The sequence below is a fragment of the Podarcis erhardii genome, assembly GCF_964252035.2.
Source record: "Podarcis erhardii genome assembly, chromosome: 15".
Taxonomy (NCBI): Eukaryota; Metazoa; Chordata; class Lepidosauria; order Squamata; family Lacertidae; genus Podarcis; species Podarcis erhardii.
In genome coordinates this window covers 40,732,296-40,750,206 of record NC_138505.1, presented here as the reverse complement: position 1 = coordinate 40,750,206, position 17,911 = coordinate 40,732,296, and the positions used below count along the sequence as shown (strand labels likewise).

Sequence of the window (17,911 nt, the reverse complement as noted above, 5' to 3'; positions counted from 1 at the left end):
TTATAATTGGAAACTTCAATAAATATTATATTTTAAAAAAAAGGAAATATGGCAGTTTTCATGGTAGTGCCCCAATTACTCTACTACTCTCCACTGCACCTAGTACCTGTGACTATAAGTGCACGATTTGTAAACTGGATCTGTGAATAGCCCAGAGACATCCTGTGATGGTCTGAGGAGGCTGGCCTGCCTTGCATTGCATTGAGAAAACGATGGCTGCTGTCATGGATCTATAGCACCATGGTTCAGTGTAATGAATGGTTGTAGAATAATCCAGAAATCATCTGATCTGTCAGTCGCTATACTTATGATAATGTAAGATAACATTATTTTATGAAGCAGCCCTAAAGATAACTGTGATGCACATGATTGAAATTTTAGTGAGGAAATCAGTGTGAAACATGTAACCGCTGCTGAGTCTATACTTTATGTATTTATATGAAAACTGTATTATACATACAGTATATCTATTCATATGTAATCAAGGAAGGCTGCTTATCAGAGTATGTTTCTGAAAAAGCCTGTATAACATCGCAGAATAGTATGAACATTACATGAAGATACACAGCCACATCCAGCTTGCTTCAGAATGACCGCTCCCCGCATAAAACAGGGGGCGACAATTGCGTGGACGCGCGCAGCCCCTGGATCTGGAGCGGCTCCAACAGCATAGGCTTGGCTTTCCCTTCCTTCAGGTGGGATACCTGGAGGTCTCCACCTACCCCAGTCAGTTGTCCAATCCCACCTGGGGGAAGCATTGCCAAGGAGATCAGGCCAGGTGGGGGAGGGATTACCTGCCCACACAATAGAGGGAGGATCTTACCTGGGAATCCTCACTTGGCTCCAGAGCTTCTCCCACCCTACCCACCCTCAGTTAATGTCTTATTTTGCAGGTTAACTTTTCTTCACAGGTTTTGCAGGTTAACTTTTCTTCACAGGCATGTGGGCGCTGCTACGTTAAGGTCGCTGTCAAAGGGCCAGAAAGGAATTTCCCTGCATTGACAGGTTTCGCCTTTCCCGTAGCAAAACGTCACAACTTTGGCAGTATCAGGCCTTGGGCGGAATCCTTTAGTCCATCTTCCTCTTTGCAGCGGCAATACCAGGGTTCCCCGTTAAAGGGGTTTCTGAAGGGAGGCTTTGCCCGTACGGCGAAAGGTCGTCATTGCTCTCCCCTGCGGCAGCGGCATAACAGGGGCGGCTATCTCTGCTTGAACATATGTTCTCCAGAGCCAGCCCATCCCCCACATTAACACTGGATAACCCTGATGCTCCCTAGGTCCCCGGCTGGGGACTGGGGAGGGAGAACGCCCAATGCCTGAGCCAAGGTCTACCCACATTTGAAATTTAATAAAGTTGTGGCCAATTTAATCCCATAGCACGTTGTCTTGAGTCGTTATTCCACATGACGGGGGGGGGGCGCTCGGGACCTGGGGACTCCGCCTGTCCACGCAATATGAATTTGTCACATTTCCAAGTGGGACTTCAAAATAATTTTTCGATATTTATTTCCCGCTGGTGTTTATCCACCTGTTAATTCCACAGAAAACCCCCAATCTCTGAATTTATACTCTCTGTGTAATGGTTTCCATCTCAGCTATCAATCGCAGACACATCTGGTCATTAGGACACAGCAGTGTGCCCTGTGCCCATCCTCATGCTGCATCTATGACGCTGGGTCTGCAGCTAGGTCTGGAAGGCAGAGCATGCATCACCTGGATGGGGCAGTGGGATATGCGCTGGAATACCTTTATCCCATAAGTTGAGCGAGAGATGAAGAGAATGACTTGGTCAACAGAAAAAGCATTGACTTCATCCTGGCAGAAGCTTCCGACCTCAAGAAATGTGAGATGTACACCAATGCCAATCTACATCTGTAATAAATAAAGCTGAGACCAATTTTTAACCCCATAAAGTTGTTCTGTCAATTTGTTATCCTGTCAATACACTGATCTTCCATTCGTAGGGTGCTAAAGGTATATCCCTTTATGGGGACACATCATCGGTGTGAAACATGTAAGTTCTGCTGAAGCTATACTTTACATATTTGTGTGAAAATTATATTATAAATATATATCTATTAATATGTAATAAAGGAAGGCTGCTGATCACAGAATGTAGATGAAAAAGCCTGTATAGCATGGTAGAATGTTATTGTCAGGGCTGCCTCTAGGTCCCAGCTCACAGAGGACCAACGCCAGGCTGATATTATGTACAAAAGTCTTTATTGAAGTATAGTTTCCATTTTAAAGCCAGAGCGTGCAACCCTACGTCTAGACTCTAGATCGGCGAAGTCCTATCTGAATCACTTCCCCTTCCGCACCAGTTTAAGATCCTAGCCCTGCTCCACCTTCTGCGCTGCTCTCTCCTCCTCTGGGTCCTCCTGCCCTCTGGGGCATTGCCCTTCCTGGACTCTTCCGACGCTGAGTCGCTTAGCTCCTCCCCTTGCCTCCGGCGTGCTTTAGGACCCGGTTCCCAATCCTCACTCTCTGCTGTCCCGCGCTCCTGTACATTTGAACTTGCTTCTCGCGCCAACCCAGTGACCTTTCTCCTAACCGTTACACTGCTTCTATCACTGCTTCCCTCTTCCGTGACACTGGCCGGATCTGACCTCCCCTCCGTTGTACGACTCTCCGAGGAAGGCGTGGTCAGCTCTGCCTCGTCTTCTCTCCCTGGTGGGGGAAGTACTGGTCCCGATGCCTGGGACCCTTCCCCCCCCACTCTGCTCTGGTGGGGAAGCTGGTCCTGATCTCCAACTACTACTCTGGGAGTCCCTGCTCCCCCCTTGCTCCTGGGGCGTTCCCCTTGGGACCCCCCTACCCCTGGCCACTGGCGCTCCCTTCTGTGAATCTTCCGATTCGCTGGAGAGGCTTATGGAATCCCTCGGACCACTGTCTCCTCCTACACTGCCCTCTGATTCCTCGCCCTCGCTCTCCATTTCCCATCTTCCCTGTGCCTCTGCTCCTGAGCCCCTGACAGTTATGAACATTAAAAAAAAATTTAAACATCATTCATGTGAAGATACACAGCCACATCCAGCTTTTTTCAGAAAATGAATTTCAAGCTGGGGCTTCAAATCAATTGAGCAACATTTATTTTCCACTGGCATTATTCACCTACAAAGGCTACATAAAACCCAGCTTCTCTGAATTTATCTTCTCTGTGAAATGGTTTTCATCTCAGCCTATAGAACATGGGACAATAGGAATCTTGTGTTCAGCTTGGGATAACAGCACTAATAAGAAGATCACAAATTCTCCATCTTGCAGCGTTCATTTCAGATACCAGTTCATTTCTTTCCACTTTGTTATGCAAGTCCCCCTGTCTTGAAACGAAAGGATGTTAGGCCATAACCCAGCCTCTTCAGAGTAGGGTGCCTTGCATAAATTCAGTCAGTTGCAGTCGGAGGTTTTTTTGGAAATGGCATTTTAAGTTTATGTATATTGAGTGGTTAAAAGAAAATTCACTTAATGTCTCTATCCCTGTATAACCTTTAGAAAATATCTGAAACTTCTTATGTTTGATGTTTTATTATGTTTTTATATATGTTGGTAGCAACCCAGAGTGGCTGGGTCAACCCAGTCAGATGTGTAGGGTGATGATGATGATAGGGAATTGGTCTGAAATATGGGGTGTTGGGGGAGGGGTAGTACCTCTGGTGAGGGGACATATCATGCTCTTTCTGGCATAGTTCTTCTACCATTGTTCCTCACCCTACACTCAGCTCTTGCTTGTGGCTCCTAGAAGCTGTGAGTATGTGACAGCAGCCACACCCTGGGAATGGTTTCGACTGGCCAGCTAAACCAAATGAGGGTAGCTGATGGGTCTCAAACCACTGATGAGTTAGGGACTTACCCTGCAGGCAAAGACAGGCTCTGGTGGATTGAGCGGATGAGATAGTGACTCCAATGATCAAAAAGGCTGTTTCTGCTCATGCTGTAGAGGGAGGTGAGTGGCAGATGCGGCTTGTTAAACTGGGAATGTCGCCCATCTAGGAGAAGGAAACCTCTGAGCCACTATCTGCAATGTCTTGTGGGAGATCTTTGGGAGAAGAAAAGACTAAGGAGTAAACCCTACACAAAGCTGGAGTGGAGTCCCTAAAATGGTCTTATGTCACCTTGCATGCCTCCTTCCTGCAACTCCTTCACCCAAGCTGGTGCCAAAAGTAATGCTCTGCTTTTCTTTGGACCACATCAGTGATGCTAAAGTGTGTGGGAGGGGGTCTTGTCGTCATCTGGGTAATCCAGGGCCTCCATACACCCCGCTTGGGCTTGCATGCCAGGGAGGTCTTTTAACTTCAACCCCAGTGGAAAACTTCATTGTCTCTGAGACAGATAGTTGTGGTCCAGTTACAGCTCCACCCTCCGTAGGCAGTGACTAAAGTAAGAAGTGATAAACTAAACAATCCAGCAAACAATTATCTGGATTAAAAATGGCTACAAATTCATTGATTACAAGAGTAGGTGGAATTTTGGCTCAGGTGTTGTGTGTATATCTGTTCTAGCCTTCTGCAGGACACATTTCCAGGGTTGTGCCAAGGATTCTGACCTCAATGTTTTTCAGCTCCCTCCATGTGCTCTGATTGGAGAAGAGTCCGGCTTCTCCCAGCAGCCACCACAACTGCCTTCTTTCATTGGTAACCTTATTTAGACACTGAGAAGAGCAGAAAGTTGTGCTCCTCAACACTGGCTGCCCAAAGGAGGACACACAGATCCCAGGACATGGTGCAGGTGTGTTTGAGGAAGAGTGTTGGGAAAACCAGGAAGCTCCCTTCAGGACACCAGTTTGCAGCTGGACTGCTTGCTTGCCTGGGGCACTCGCAATCTGCATCATTATTTTGATCTTACTATAACTCGCTGAGCTCAATGATCTAAGGACACCTTATGATCTGCAAATCCAAGTGTGTTTGACCATGTAACAACTGCTCAAAGAACACTCATATCAAACCCTATGCTCTGTGGTTTAGACCCCAGTGCCACCTGCGTCCCTTATAAGGGACAAGCGCACTACTCAATAACAAATATGCATTATTATTTTGATCTTACTATAAGTCACAGAGCTCAATGCTCTAAGGAGATAACTTAGTAATTATCTCAAATTGCTGGGTTTCATCATCCATCTTGCCAAACCCCATGTACATTTTATCAGGCCATGAACACAATCAATAGCAGAGTGTGGAAGTATAAAATTAAAAAAGAAATCCTGTGTCATTTAGAGCCCAGATGAGAAATTCTGAACATGCAAGTTTTCATGGACCAAATCTTTGGCATTTTCTCTTTATCAAAAGAATCCAGAGTCATTCAATAAAAGTTCCTGCAATGCAGTTTATGGTAGATGAGATAGAAATCTGACTTTCGGCATCCCTGTTGGCCCCAAGATGGTAGGAACCTTTCTGCTGCTGATCCTTCTCTTCCTGTGGCTACAGTTGCCTCCAACTGAGAGCAAGGAACACTCTGCTAGATGCACCATGACGGAGCCTTTCCAGCTTCCATACCAGAATTATCAGAGAGGGGACCTAATCATTGGAGGGATTGTTACCTATTTCGGCTTTTTATTTGAAGAAAATGATTTCCATGAGCACCCAAACACAAAGCTTATAGATGAACTTTTGTAAGTAAAACCCTATCCTTCATAGTGTATGCTTGGTGAGCTCATGAATGCTACAATTACACCAAACATACAGTGGTACCCTCAGAACACGTTTCCATGTGACTTTTTTCAAGTAGGAATGTTAAACATATATTTTCTTCTCCTTACATTGTGATCTTGGTATCTTCTTCTTTGTTGCTTTATTCTGCTTCATGAGGTTTCTGTTTTCTGCCTGTTCTGCTTTCTCATCATCTGATCCCATGGCTCTCACCACTTTCTCCCAACTTCATCTTCATCCTCCCTCTATGTTTCCTTTCACACCATTAACGTCTGTTTCCCTTTGCAGCACAGCTTGATCCTCACTTTCACAGTTACTATCATTTAATCTGACAGTCACAGTTGAATGTGACATATGAATATCATAGATTTTGGGTTATATCTGCTGCTATGCAATGTAAATCATATTGGGTAATAATACCAAGTATCGCAACTGAGTTTTACGCAGAGTAGACTCATTGAAATTAAAACACCTAAGTTAGTCTGATCTATTAATCCTAATGGGCCTTCTCTGAGTATAACTAACATTGGCTACAGCATTTTTGCTACAGCCATAATTTTATTAGAAGGAGGGAAGGATGGAGACTCAGTTACTGTGAAAGATCAGATCCCATTCCATCTGATGTGCTCTGGTCTCTACTCCCCACCTACACCAAACACTTACTATCTGAGAGGCAACATTCAGAATTTCTGAATTGGGAACTTCTCATCCAATGAGTGTCCGTTGGTTGCTGAAAGGAAATAAGGAGTTAAGGGAAGGATGTGGCAAATTATATAGGTGCATGTGAGCTACGAAGTTACCTATGTGCTTAAGAGGGCGAGGAAGAGAATACCTCTGACACATAGTATAACTCTGTTATTAGTGACACACTGAAGTACTACCAGAATACTCTCTCCCTGGTGTTTGCTGTCAAAAAAATAAATGAGAGCCCTAATATCGTACCAAATATGACCTTTGAGTTTCACGTCACTGATAGCTACTTAAATGCAAGGATAACTTATCAGAACACCCTGAAACTTCTCTCCATCACGGAAAGGATTGTTCCCAATTTCATATGTGAAAAGAACGAAAATAAGATAGCTTTTATTGGGGGACTTGACTCTGACATCTCTCTCTACATGGCTACTGTCTTAGGCATCTAGAAGATTCCACAGGTATAGTAAATGTGGGGGCTGTGAAGCTCTTCTGCCTCGGGTACAATAATTATCTTCTGGATTCACAGAGCTTTCTTTTACTTTGGTTCATTTTTCTGAAAAACGAAGTGTGAAAGGAAAATATATACCTGATACAAAAGCATCTGGGGGAGTTTTGCAGTAGTGGTTGGAGCAGAGGGGCTTTGGTACTCTCCTGACTTTGTCTCCCATGTGTCACTGGGAAGCAGCAGAGAGGTTGGAACTGGGCAAATGCAGCAGCAGGAGTCTTCCTCCTGCTCCCAGGAAGCTGCCCAAGGCCAGCTGCAAGAGATCAGAGAAACCCTGCTCCTCCTCCCCACCAACAACTGCTAGAGATATGTGTAATGTTCTTGTGAAATCAACATTTTGCTACTATGAGACCAAGATTAATTAATAATAATAATAATAATAACCGCTCCCCACTTAAAACGGGGGGCGCCTTTTGCGTGGACGCGTGCAGCCCTGGATCTGGAGTGGCCCCATCAGCATAGGCTTTGCCTTCCCTCAGGTGGGATACCTGGAGGTCCCCGCCTACCCCAGCGAGTTGTGCAATCCCACCTGGGGGAAGTGTTGCCAGGGAAACCAGGCCAGGTAAGGCCAGGGATTACCTGCCCACACAATAGAGGGTGGATCTCAATTGTTCATAATAATAATAATAATATATTTCTACCGTGCCCATCTGGCTGGGTTTCCCAAGCCACTCTGAGTGGCTTCCAACAAAAAATTAAAAATACATTAAAACATCAGTCATTAAAAGCTTCCCTTAATCTAAGGAAGTTGTCTTATATAGAGTCAGAACGTTGATTTTTCTATCTCAGTGCTATCTACGAAGCTTCTATGGATCTATTGATGGTTACTAGACATAAACACAAGTTCAGTCCAAGAGGCTTGTGACTACTAAATATCAGGAACACAGAAAGCTGCCTGGTTCTGGGGGTCAGATTATTGGTCCGTCCAGCTCAGTATTATCTATACTGACAAGCAGTAGCTCTGCAGGACTTCAGATGAAGTTCTCTCAAAACTTTTGGCATGAAAAGTAGATCCTCCTTCTGCTGTCTGCTCAACTGCATTTTTACTATTATATTGGTTTTAATAACTGTCTTATGTAGATTTTATACTTGGCTATTGTTAGATGCCCTAGGCTCTTATGGGAAGAAGAGCAGGAAATACTGCTAATACTTTATGTAAAGTAGACCTGAGAGCACGCAGTGAAGGTAATAAAACACATTTCTTTACTGCCACCATCTTCAGTATCATCCAGAAGGCCTACAGTGCTAGAGCTCATGTGTTCAGCTGGCACTGTGGTGCTCAGTTGCCACATTGTTTTCACCTTTTTTTCTCCTTGCCCACTGCTGATTTCCTCTCTCCATACTTGAGGATTTGCATTTGGGTAGAATTCCTTCACAAAAGTTGTCCTGACTGGTAGCTGAAATACATTGTTTTCATTCAGGGGGTTATGCATCCATAAATGGATTTCTTTCCTTTTCACCCTTTTCAGTTCCACAAACATGTGTCCTTTTTTCTCAGCGGTGGCTGCCCAAAGGAGGACACACGGATCCCAGGACATTCCTGGATCCAATCAGAGAGCAGGCTGACTTCTTTGAATCTGGGATGCCCTGCTCAAGAGAAGAGCTCAAGAGAACAGTTGAGTGTTGTGTTCTATGTATTCTGAGTTCTCCCTATGGCCTTCCTCCAGCTTATTCACTTTTAGGTCTTCTTTAAAGGAAGTGGAATTAAGTGGAGGGATATTAGGTGGACCTAGGAGATCAGGGTTAAAATCAGTCATGAAGTTCACGGTGTGACCCTGAGCCAGCTGAGTGCCTTCTCCCTACTAGTTTTTATAAGCCAGTAGCAACAAGGTCCAAATACAAATGGAACACATAACCCACAATTCCTCTTTGAACCAGCTTTCCATTTTTCATTGAACTGGGAAGGTTCATTGGAACCCAGGTTGCTTGCTTAGGAACAACACCGTGAAGACCTCAGGAGAACTTATAACACCCTGCCAGCCTTTAGTCTCCAAGTATAGCCTTTCCCTTAGTTGCTTCCACCAACAGGGACACTTTATTGTCTGCAAATCCAAGAGTGTTCATCATGCAACAATTGTGCTGCCCCAAGAGCGCTCATATTGAACCTCACGCTGTAGGGTAACAGTGAAAACTCAAGAAGGATCTTATATATTATCTCCCCCCCCCCCAAATAGGAAATATTGGAACTTCAGTTTGTCTCTGTCAGTCACTCTGTCGATTTCATGACCTTACTGCCCTTTCCCTTCCCACATGCCACAACCACATGTATTGTACGTTTCAAGTTGTACCACTGCATTTAAGCCTCCATTGTCACCTTCATGAGTCCCTCACATTGCTTTCCAACTCTAAGATGACAAAAGGAAATTCCCCACTTCCATAGGCATTGATCTGTATTTGTTAATATACAGTAACTAGTCAGTTTCAGCTGTTAGCCCATGCAATATGGGATTTCTGAAGTGTTTAGAAAAACAGATGTCTGCATACACTAACCATTTCTGAAAGTTACAGATAGGTAGCCGTGTTGGTCTTGACCATTTCTGAAAGGAAATGTAACATTCTGTATTACACCTGCAACTGGAGCCTGTATTATTTTAACTATTTTCTCCCTTCCCTCAACTATTGTACAAGGAAACATCCCTGAAAATCATGTCTCCATTGGTGACGCATGCAGAGTTGGGGGAAATGGTGCATGTGTGATTGAGGAAGACTGTTGGGAAAACTAGGAAGCTCCCTTCAGGGCAACAGTTTGCAGCTGGACTGCTTGCATGCCTAGGGCACTTGCAATTACAAGGGCACCACTCAATAACAAATATGCATTATTATTTTGATATTACTGTAAGTCACAGAGCTCAATGCTCTAAGGAGATACCGTAGTAATGATCGAAAATTGCTGGGTTTGACCGTCCATCTTGCAAAATCCCATGTACATTTTATCAAGGCATGAACACAATCAATGTTAGAGTGTGAAAGTATATATAAAATAAATCCTAAGTCATTTAGAACCCAAATGAAAAATTCTAAACGTGAAGGTTTTCATGGACCAGACCATTGGCATTTTCCCTTTATCAAAATAATCCAGAGTCGTTCAATGAGAGTTCTTGTAATGCAGTTTATGGTAGATGAGATAGAAATCTGACTTTCGGCATCCCTGTTGGCCCCAAGATGGTAGGAACATTTCTGCTGCAGATTCTTCTCTTCCTGTGGCTACAGTTGCCTCCAACTGAGAGCAAGGAACACTCTGCTAGATGCACCATGATGGAGCCTTTCCAGCTTCCATACCAGAATTATCAGAGAGGGGACCTAATCATTGGAGGAATTGTTAATTATTTTGGCTTTGTATTTGAAGAAAAAGACTTCCATGAGCACCCACATACAAAGCTCATAGATGAACTTTTGTAAGTAAAAATCTCTATCCATCATAGTGTACCCTTGGTGAGCTCATGTATGCTACAATTACACCAATCATACCATGGTACCCTCATACCACGTTTCTATTTGACTTTTATCAAGGGGGGGATGTTAAACATATATTTTCTCCTTTTTACATTGTGATCTTGTCACCTTCTTCTTTGTTGCTTGATTCTGCTTCTTGGGGTTTCTATCTTCTGCCTGTTCTGCTTTCTCATCACCTGATCCCATGGCTCTCACCACTTTCTCCCAACTTCATCTTCACCTCCCTCTATGTTTCCTTTCACACCATTAACGTCCGGTTTTCCTTTGCAGCAAAGCTGGATCCTGAGATTCACAATCACTATCATTCTGACAGTCACAGATAAATGTGACATATGAATATCATAGATTTTGGATTATACCTGCTGCTATACAATGTAAACCATACTGGATAATAAAGAAAGCAGGTGCAAACTTGTTTTGGCAAAACGAAGTATCTATCTGGCTGGTTTACAGAGTAGACCCACTGAAATTAATACACCTAACTTAGTCTGAACTATTAATCATAATCGGCCTTCACTTAGTATGACTAACATTGGCTACAGTATTTTTTGTACAGCCACAATTTTATTTGAAGGAGGGAAAGAGGAATAAACCCTGTTCCACCTGATGTGCTCTAATTTCTGCTCCCCACCTACACCAAGCACTGATTATCTGAGAGGCTCCAGTCAGAATTTCTGACTTGGCAACTTCTCATCTAATGAGTGTCCATTGGTTGCTGAAAGGAAATAAGGAGTTAAGGGAAGGATGTGGCAATTTATGTACATGTATGTGAGCCAGGAAGTTACCAATGTGCTTAAGAGGGTGAGGAGGAGAATACCTCTGACACACAGTATAACTCTTTTATTAGTGACACACCAAAGTGCTACCAGAATATCCTCTCCCTGGTGTTTGCTGTGAGAGAAATAAAGAAGAATCCTAATATCGTACCAAATATGACCTTTGGGCTTCACATCACTGATAGCTACTTAAATGCAAGGATGACTTATCAGAACACCCTGAAACTTCTGTCCATCACAGAAAGGATTGTCCCCAACTTCAAATGTGAGAAGAAGAAAAGTAAGGTAGCTTTTATTGGGGGACTTGACTCTGACATCTCTCTCCACATGGCTACTGTCTTAGGCATCTACAAGATTCCACAGGTATAGTAAGACTGGGGGCTGTCAAGCTCTTCTGCCTCGGGTACAATAATTATCTTCTGGGTTCTCAATGCTTTCTTTTACTTTGGTTCATTCTTCTGAAAAAGAGTAAAATATATAAATAATACAAAAGCATCTGGTGGTTGGAGGAGAGGGGCTTTGGTACTCGCCTGACTTTGTCTCCCCTGTGTCACTGGGAAGCAGCAGGGAGGTTGGAACTGGGCAAATGCAGCAGCAGGAGTCTTCCTTCTGCTCCCAGGAAGCTGCCCAAGGCCAGCTGCAAGAGGTCAGAGAAACTCTGGTACTCCTCCCCACCAACAACTGCTAGAGATGCACATTATGCTATTGTGAGCCATAAATGGATTTCTTTCCTTTTTACCCTTTTCAGTTCCACAAGCATGTGTTGTTTTTTCCTTCTGGTATCTCTCCCCACATGGCTACTGTCTTAGGCATCTACAAGATTCCACAGGTATAGTAAGTGTGGGGGCTGTGAAGCTTTTCTGCCTCTGGTACAATAGTTATCGTCTGGGTTCTCCATGCTTTCTTTTACTTTTGCTCATTTTTCAGAATATAACCTTTTTTTTTCTTTTCTAAAAGGTTTCACAAAAATTCATCAGCATATCAGTGTCCATTTCTCTCATTTTTGTAAGCAGTTCTGGCTAAACCACAGATTTCCCAGCCGTTTCTCCTAATGTAATATAATTTTGGATTTCATTTTCACTAATATATGCACTTTTGCGACCAGTGTGATTTGAATATAAATCTTTGCTTTTGGTTGGGGAAGCCAATTGCAAAATTCGGAGAAGTACAAATGTCAGAGGACCACTGCATTTTGGCTCACAAATTGTTGCAGGGATTCTGAATCAGGAGATTTTTAAAATTATTAATATGTTAATTGAACTGAATTCCTCTCCTATCCCTAGCTGTGTCTCATCACAAAGGTTCGAACTAAGCAAGGGAAATGCTTGTCCTGATTTTGTCCACTGGCCCCAACCACTTTTGCTCAATTGTCAAGGAAACCAAGAAGTTCTGGAGAGCCATAGGTTTCCCCCTCATGAAATATATGACAATGACCAAGTACAAAAGAGTTTCTGAACAGACAATCCCTCCACCGTTCCGTTGAGCTGTGCTTCTTTCTTCCCAACTAACAAAACCTGTGGGTATAGGTCCAGATCTTGAATTATTTTAGTGGTGTACATCACCGCAAAGTATAGGAAAACTTGATGCCTTTATTTATAACCGTTTCCTCTAACTCTCCAATTCTTGTGGGGTTGATTTCTTCCTCCAGATTGCTTACTGTGTATTTGCTCCAGTGAGAAGCCCAGAGTTGCATCCCCAGATATTCTACCGAACGGTGCCCAATGAGAAATATCAATATGCAGGGATTGTCATGCTACTTCTATATTTCCAGTGGACATGGGTAGGAATTGTGGCATCCGATGATGAAAATGGAGAGAGCTTTATGCAAACCTTAGTGCCAATGCTTTCTCAGCATGGAGTCTGTGCAGCTTTCAGTGAAAAACTACCAGCCTTATCTCAGGGTCTAGATAATTTCAGTTCCTTGGAAGTCATTCGGGCCAAGTCCTCTTTCCTGGTGGCTTCAGAATTCAACATATTGGTTCTGTGTGCAGAACCTGAGACCATTACAGTTGTGAAATGGATGCAATATTTCTATTCAGTAGCTGAAGATGTTGCAGAGAAGTCTACAGGCACCGTGTGGATTTTGACAGCCCAATGGGCTTTCTCTTCAGAAACAATGCAAAGGTATTATGATATACAAGTCTTTGATGGTGCCTTGTCTTTTGCAATTCACACAGAGAAAGTCCAGGGATTTAAAGAATTCCTTCAGACCCTGAACCCCAACTCTCCAAATGGAGATGGGTTCCTCCAGGCTTTTTGGCAACAGGCATTCAACTGTTTATTTTCTGCTTCTAATGGGCACAAGGAAAACACAAAGACCTGCACTGGCCATGAGATTCTGGAGAGCCTTCCTGGGCATATTTTTGAAATGACCATGACTGGCCAAAGTTACAGTATCTATAATGCGGTTTATGCCATTGCATATTCTTTACATCAGATGCACTCATCCAGGTCAAAACGCAGAATGATGGCAGGCAGAGGTGGGCTCGATCCTCCAAAACTGCAACCTTGGCAGGTAAGATTTCCTATTCAGACTAAACCTTTGCAAAGTTGAGCAAGAGAAATGAGAATTATGAAAAATTAAGAATTTGTTTGAAACAATTAAGGTTTGTTTCCACCCATGACTGCCCACCCATTCTTTCCACCAACACCCACTATTTTCTAGAAGCTGCAATTGTTTCTGCACTAAAAAGGAACATATAGGGCTATTTTCAAATGTAATTACCTGGTCTGTTTTTTAACTTGCTTCCAGTCATGTTCATTGATTATAGTGGACCTGCGAGTTCAGGTCACTTTACATTGGTGTGGAAAAGTGAAGAAAAAAAGGAAATCAGGGAAAACCCACCATGAGCTTCTCTCCATTTCTTTGCCCCCTACTCTCTGCCCACCCACCCACCTTGCAGGAGGGGCAGTTCCAGGGCTTCCTGACATGGCACCATTTTGTCTTTGCACATTGACAGCAGAGCTGAATCCTCACGCAAGTGGCAGGCCAGCTGTTATTACTAGAAATACTTACGTTTTTCAAATGTTGTAGACTGCACAATTTTTAACTACTTTCCATTGTGTGAAATATATTGATGGATACTTCTCCTTTGTAAAATCCATAAAAGCTCTCCTTTTAAAACTTTGCCTTTGTTTTCTTTTCTCTAGCTGCACTCGTTCTTGAGGAGTATCTCCTTTAACAACAGTGCTGGTGACTTAGTGTCCTTTGATGAGAATGGAGAATTAGCAGGTGGATTTGATATTATTAACTGGGTTACTTTTCCAAACCAAACCTTCTCCCGAGTGAAAGTAGGAAAGATAGTTCCACAAGATTCACAAAATGTAGACTTCAGTTTGGATGAGGAAGCCATCATATGGCACAGAGCTTTTAATCAGGTGAGACCATTGGATTTTTAAAAATGAGATATTTTTATTAAGAATACAAATAATAAGGTTAATGTAGATATTCTTTATCATTAATTAGCAAATTGTTTAAGTATAACCCATGTTATTTTTCCATCACACATGAGGTGAGTAGATATTTTCTTCTTTAGAGTTCTGGTTTGAAAGTATATAATGGTAATATATTCCACTATATTGCATATGGAATATTGTTGACTACCATCTCCCATTCTCCCTGATCACTGGCCAGGCTGGTTTTCAGACTGATGAGAGTTACAGTCCAATACCATCTGGTGGACCAAAGGTTCCACATCCCTATATATAGGATTTCAATGTGTTGCACATTTATGTACGAGTAAATCATGCTGAACCAAGTGAGATTTACAGCTCAGAAGACAAGGACAGGATAAGTTACCCATTTGTTTTGATAGAAGATTGATGGTCTTGAGGTGCTTCCTATGTTACCTTCTTTTTTAACTCCCTGTATTTCAAATTCTGGGGACACAGGTGGTGCTGTGGGTTAAAGCACAGAGCCTAGGACTTGCCGGTCAGAAGGTCGGCACTTCGAATCCCCATGACGGGGTGAGCTCCCATTGCTCGGTCCCTGCTCCTGCCAACCTAGCAGTTCGAAAGCACTCAAAGTGCAAGTAGATAAATAGGTACTGCTACGGCAGGGAGGTAAACGGCCTTTCTGTGTGCTGCTCAGGTTCACCAGAAGTGGCTTAGTCATGCTGGCCACATGACCCAGAAGCTGTACGCCGGCTCCCTTGGCCAATAAAGCGAGATGAGCGCCACAACCCCAGAGTCGACCATGACTGGACCTAATGGTCAGGGGTTCCTTTACCTTTACCTATTTCAAATTCTGTTGTCTTATCTGTCCTCTCTCTATCCTCCATCTTTATGAAATGAAAAATTCAATATTCCTTCTCATTCACTCCCAATATTTACATTACAGTTTATCTATGCATACAACACGCCTTTCTGGAATAATGTTAATCAGTTAGCTGATCTCTTCTCTTTGGTCAAAACTGTGTTGTTTACAAGGCACAAGAGAGCTACATTTTCTCCTCTTTTTATGGCTAGGTGCTGCCCCTTGCCTTGTGTAATGATCGCTGCCAGCCAGGCTACAGCAGAAAAAAGAAGGAGGGGTTGCCATTTTGTTGCTATGATTGTGCTTCATGTCCACATGGGATGATTTCAAATCAAACAGGTAGGAGACATCACCTGCTATTTTGTATAATCTTCCTGATGTCTATTTCAACTGTTTCCCTCTATTAGTAGTTCAATACTCCTAAACAGAAGAGCAGCTGCACTGATATCTGGAAGAAAATTGGAAGATACTATTGAGATAGTTGGAGAAACTAGATCCAGAACTTTTACAAAGGAGATCTCTGGAAATAGGTGTGGAATATGTCTGGTGTTATCTGCCTGCTTCCCACATGCTACATTGTTAGGAGTGGATAGTTTTAGTTGTGTGGCAGAAAAAAGCATAAAACTGTCTCCTTATGGAGAACTGTCCTCAGCCCAGCCTGTCCTCAGCCTTGGCTGTTCTCAAGAATCCTCCATCACCATGAAGATCTCTCTGGGTGTGACCAACTGTAGTTATGTGCACAACCAAAGACAATGTTTCTGATTGTTAACTGCAGATGAAAGACAGAGTAGAACCTATTGCGGATTATGCATAATGACAGGAGATTGTACAGTTTTCAATATTCACTTATCTCTGATACTTTTTCCAACTAATTAATATCTTATTTGTCGGAACTCATATATCACTCATTTCATTTTTATTTTTTTCAGATATGGATTATTGTTTCCAATGCCAAGATGACCAATTTCCAAACAAGGACAGAGATCAATGCATCCCCAAACGCCAACATTTTCTTTCCTACGCAGAACCTTTAGGGTTCGTTTTAGCTTCCTTAGCTCTGGTCTTTTCTCTGGTCACAGCTCTGATACTTGGCGTCTTCTCTAGGAATGGGGACACTCCCATTGTCAAAGCCAACAACCGGGACCTCACCTACACTCTGCTCACTTCCCTCTTGCTCTGCTTCCTCTGCTCCTTGCTGTTCATTGGCCAGCCTCACCCAGTGAGCTGCTCTTTACGACAAGCTGCTTTTGGCATCATCTTCTCCATTGCTGTGTCTTGTGTCTTGGCCAAAACCACCACGGTGGTTCTGGCTTTCATGGCCACCAAACCAGGATCCAGGATGAGGAAATGGGTGGGGAAATCTCTCACAAACTCTGTGCTTCTTGCTTGCTGCTCCGTTCAAACCAGCATTTGTGCTGCTTGGCTCTGTACGGCTCCTCCATTCCCAGATGTGGACATGAACTCTCTAATGGAGGAAATCATTGTGGAATGCAACGAAGGTTCTGTTGCGATGTTTTATTCTGTCCTGGGTTATCTGGGATTCCTGGCCATGGTCAGCTTCACTATGGCTTTCCTGGCCAAGAGGTTGCCAGACAGTTTCAACGAAGCCAAGTTCATCACCTTCAGCATGTTGGTGTTCTGCAGCGTTTGGCTGTCCTTTGTTCCCTCTTATCTGAGCACCAAAGGAAAACAGATGGTGGCTGTGGAGGTCTTTTGCATCTTGGCCTCCAGCGCAGGTTTGCTGGGTTGTATCTTTTCCCCCAAATTGTACATCATTCTTCTGAGGCCCGACTTGAACAGCAGAGACCACTTAATTCTGAGGAGCAAATAGGAATGAACTTGTGTTGATGCTTTTAATTTTTGCATTGTTTGCTGGCATTTATTGGAAGAAAACCAAACAAAGTCATTCCTTTTATTTCTCAGCTCTTTCATCCTTTTCATTCTTTGAAATAGCCTCCTTGGCTATTTCTATACAGCATTTTTCATAAGTAAATCTGTTCTGAAAGTGGTCTGCAGAATAATCTAAGTCTAAACACAATAATACATAAGAACACAGGAAGAGCCTAGTGGATCAGGCCCATAGCCCTTCTGGTCCAGCCTCCTGTTCTCACAGTGGCCACCCAGGTGCCCCAAAGGGAAAGCTGCAAGCAGGATTCAAGCACAAGAACACTTTCCCCTCCTTCGGTTTCCAGCAACTCGTATTCAGGAACATGGCTGCCTCCAACTGTGGCATCAGAGCTGAGCCATCCTGGCTAGGAGACATCAATAGCCCTCTCCTCTGTGAATTCGTCTAGGGCTCTTTTAAAGCCATCTATTCTGGTGGCCATCCCTGCCCCCTGTGGGAGTGACTTCCATAGTTTAACAATGCACTTTATATACAACAACCATGCAAAATAAGACATGAAACCAAGGGAATGTAACAGTGGTTAAAATATTAAATGAATAGATGATTAAAACTTTTATCATCAACAATGCGCAGTTCATTTATCAGGTTTTTTCCAAAATATCTTGTGTATTTGTGCTTTGAATATAGAGCAATGTTCTCATGCAGGGATTTTGGAGGAATATGTTGAGTCTGAATT

The 17,911-nt window shown here is 43.2% G+C and overlaps 1 protein-coding gene across 1 annotated transcript; it reads left to right on the top strand.

Annotated features, from left to right (window-relative positions):
• Positions 1 to 10,007: 10,007 nt before the first annotated feature.
• Positions 10,008 to 17,160, top strand: LOC309329744 (vomeronasal type-2 receptor 26-like; the record flags this gene model as incomplete). The annotated part of the gene is made up of 7 exons (XM_081840753.1): positions 10,008 to 10,240; positions 11,146 to 11,437; positions 11,823 to 11,903; positions 12,723 to 13,589; positions 14,225 to 14,452; positions 15,542 to 15,668; positions 16,259 to 17,160. 7 exons carry the CDS (start codon positions 10,008 to 10,010, stop codon positions 17,158 to 17,160), a joined length of 2,730 nt encoding a protein of 909 aa, XP_081696879.1.
• Positions 17,161 to 17,911: the final 751 nt, after the last annotated feature.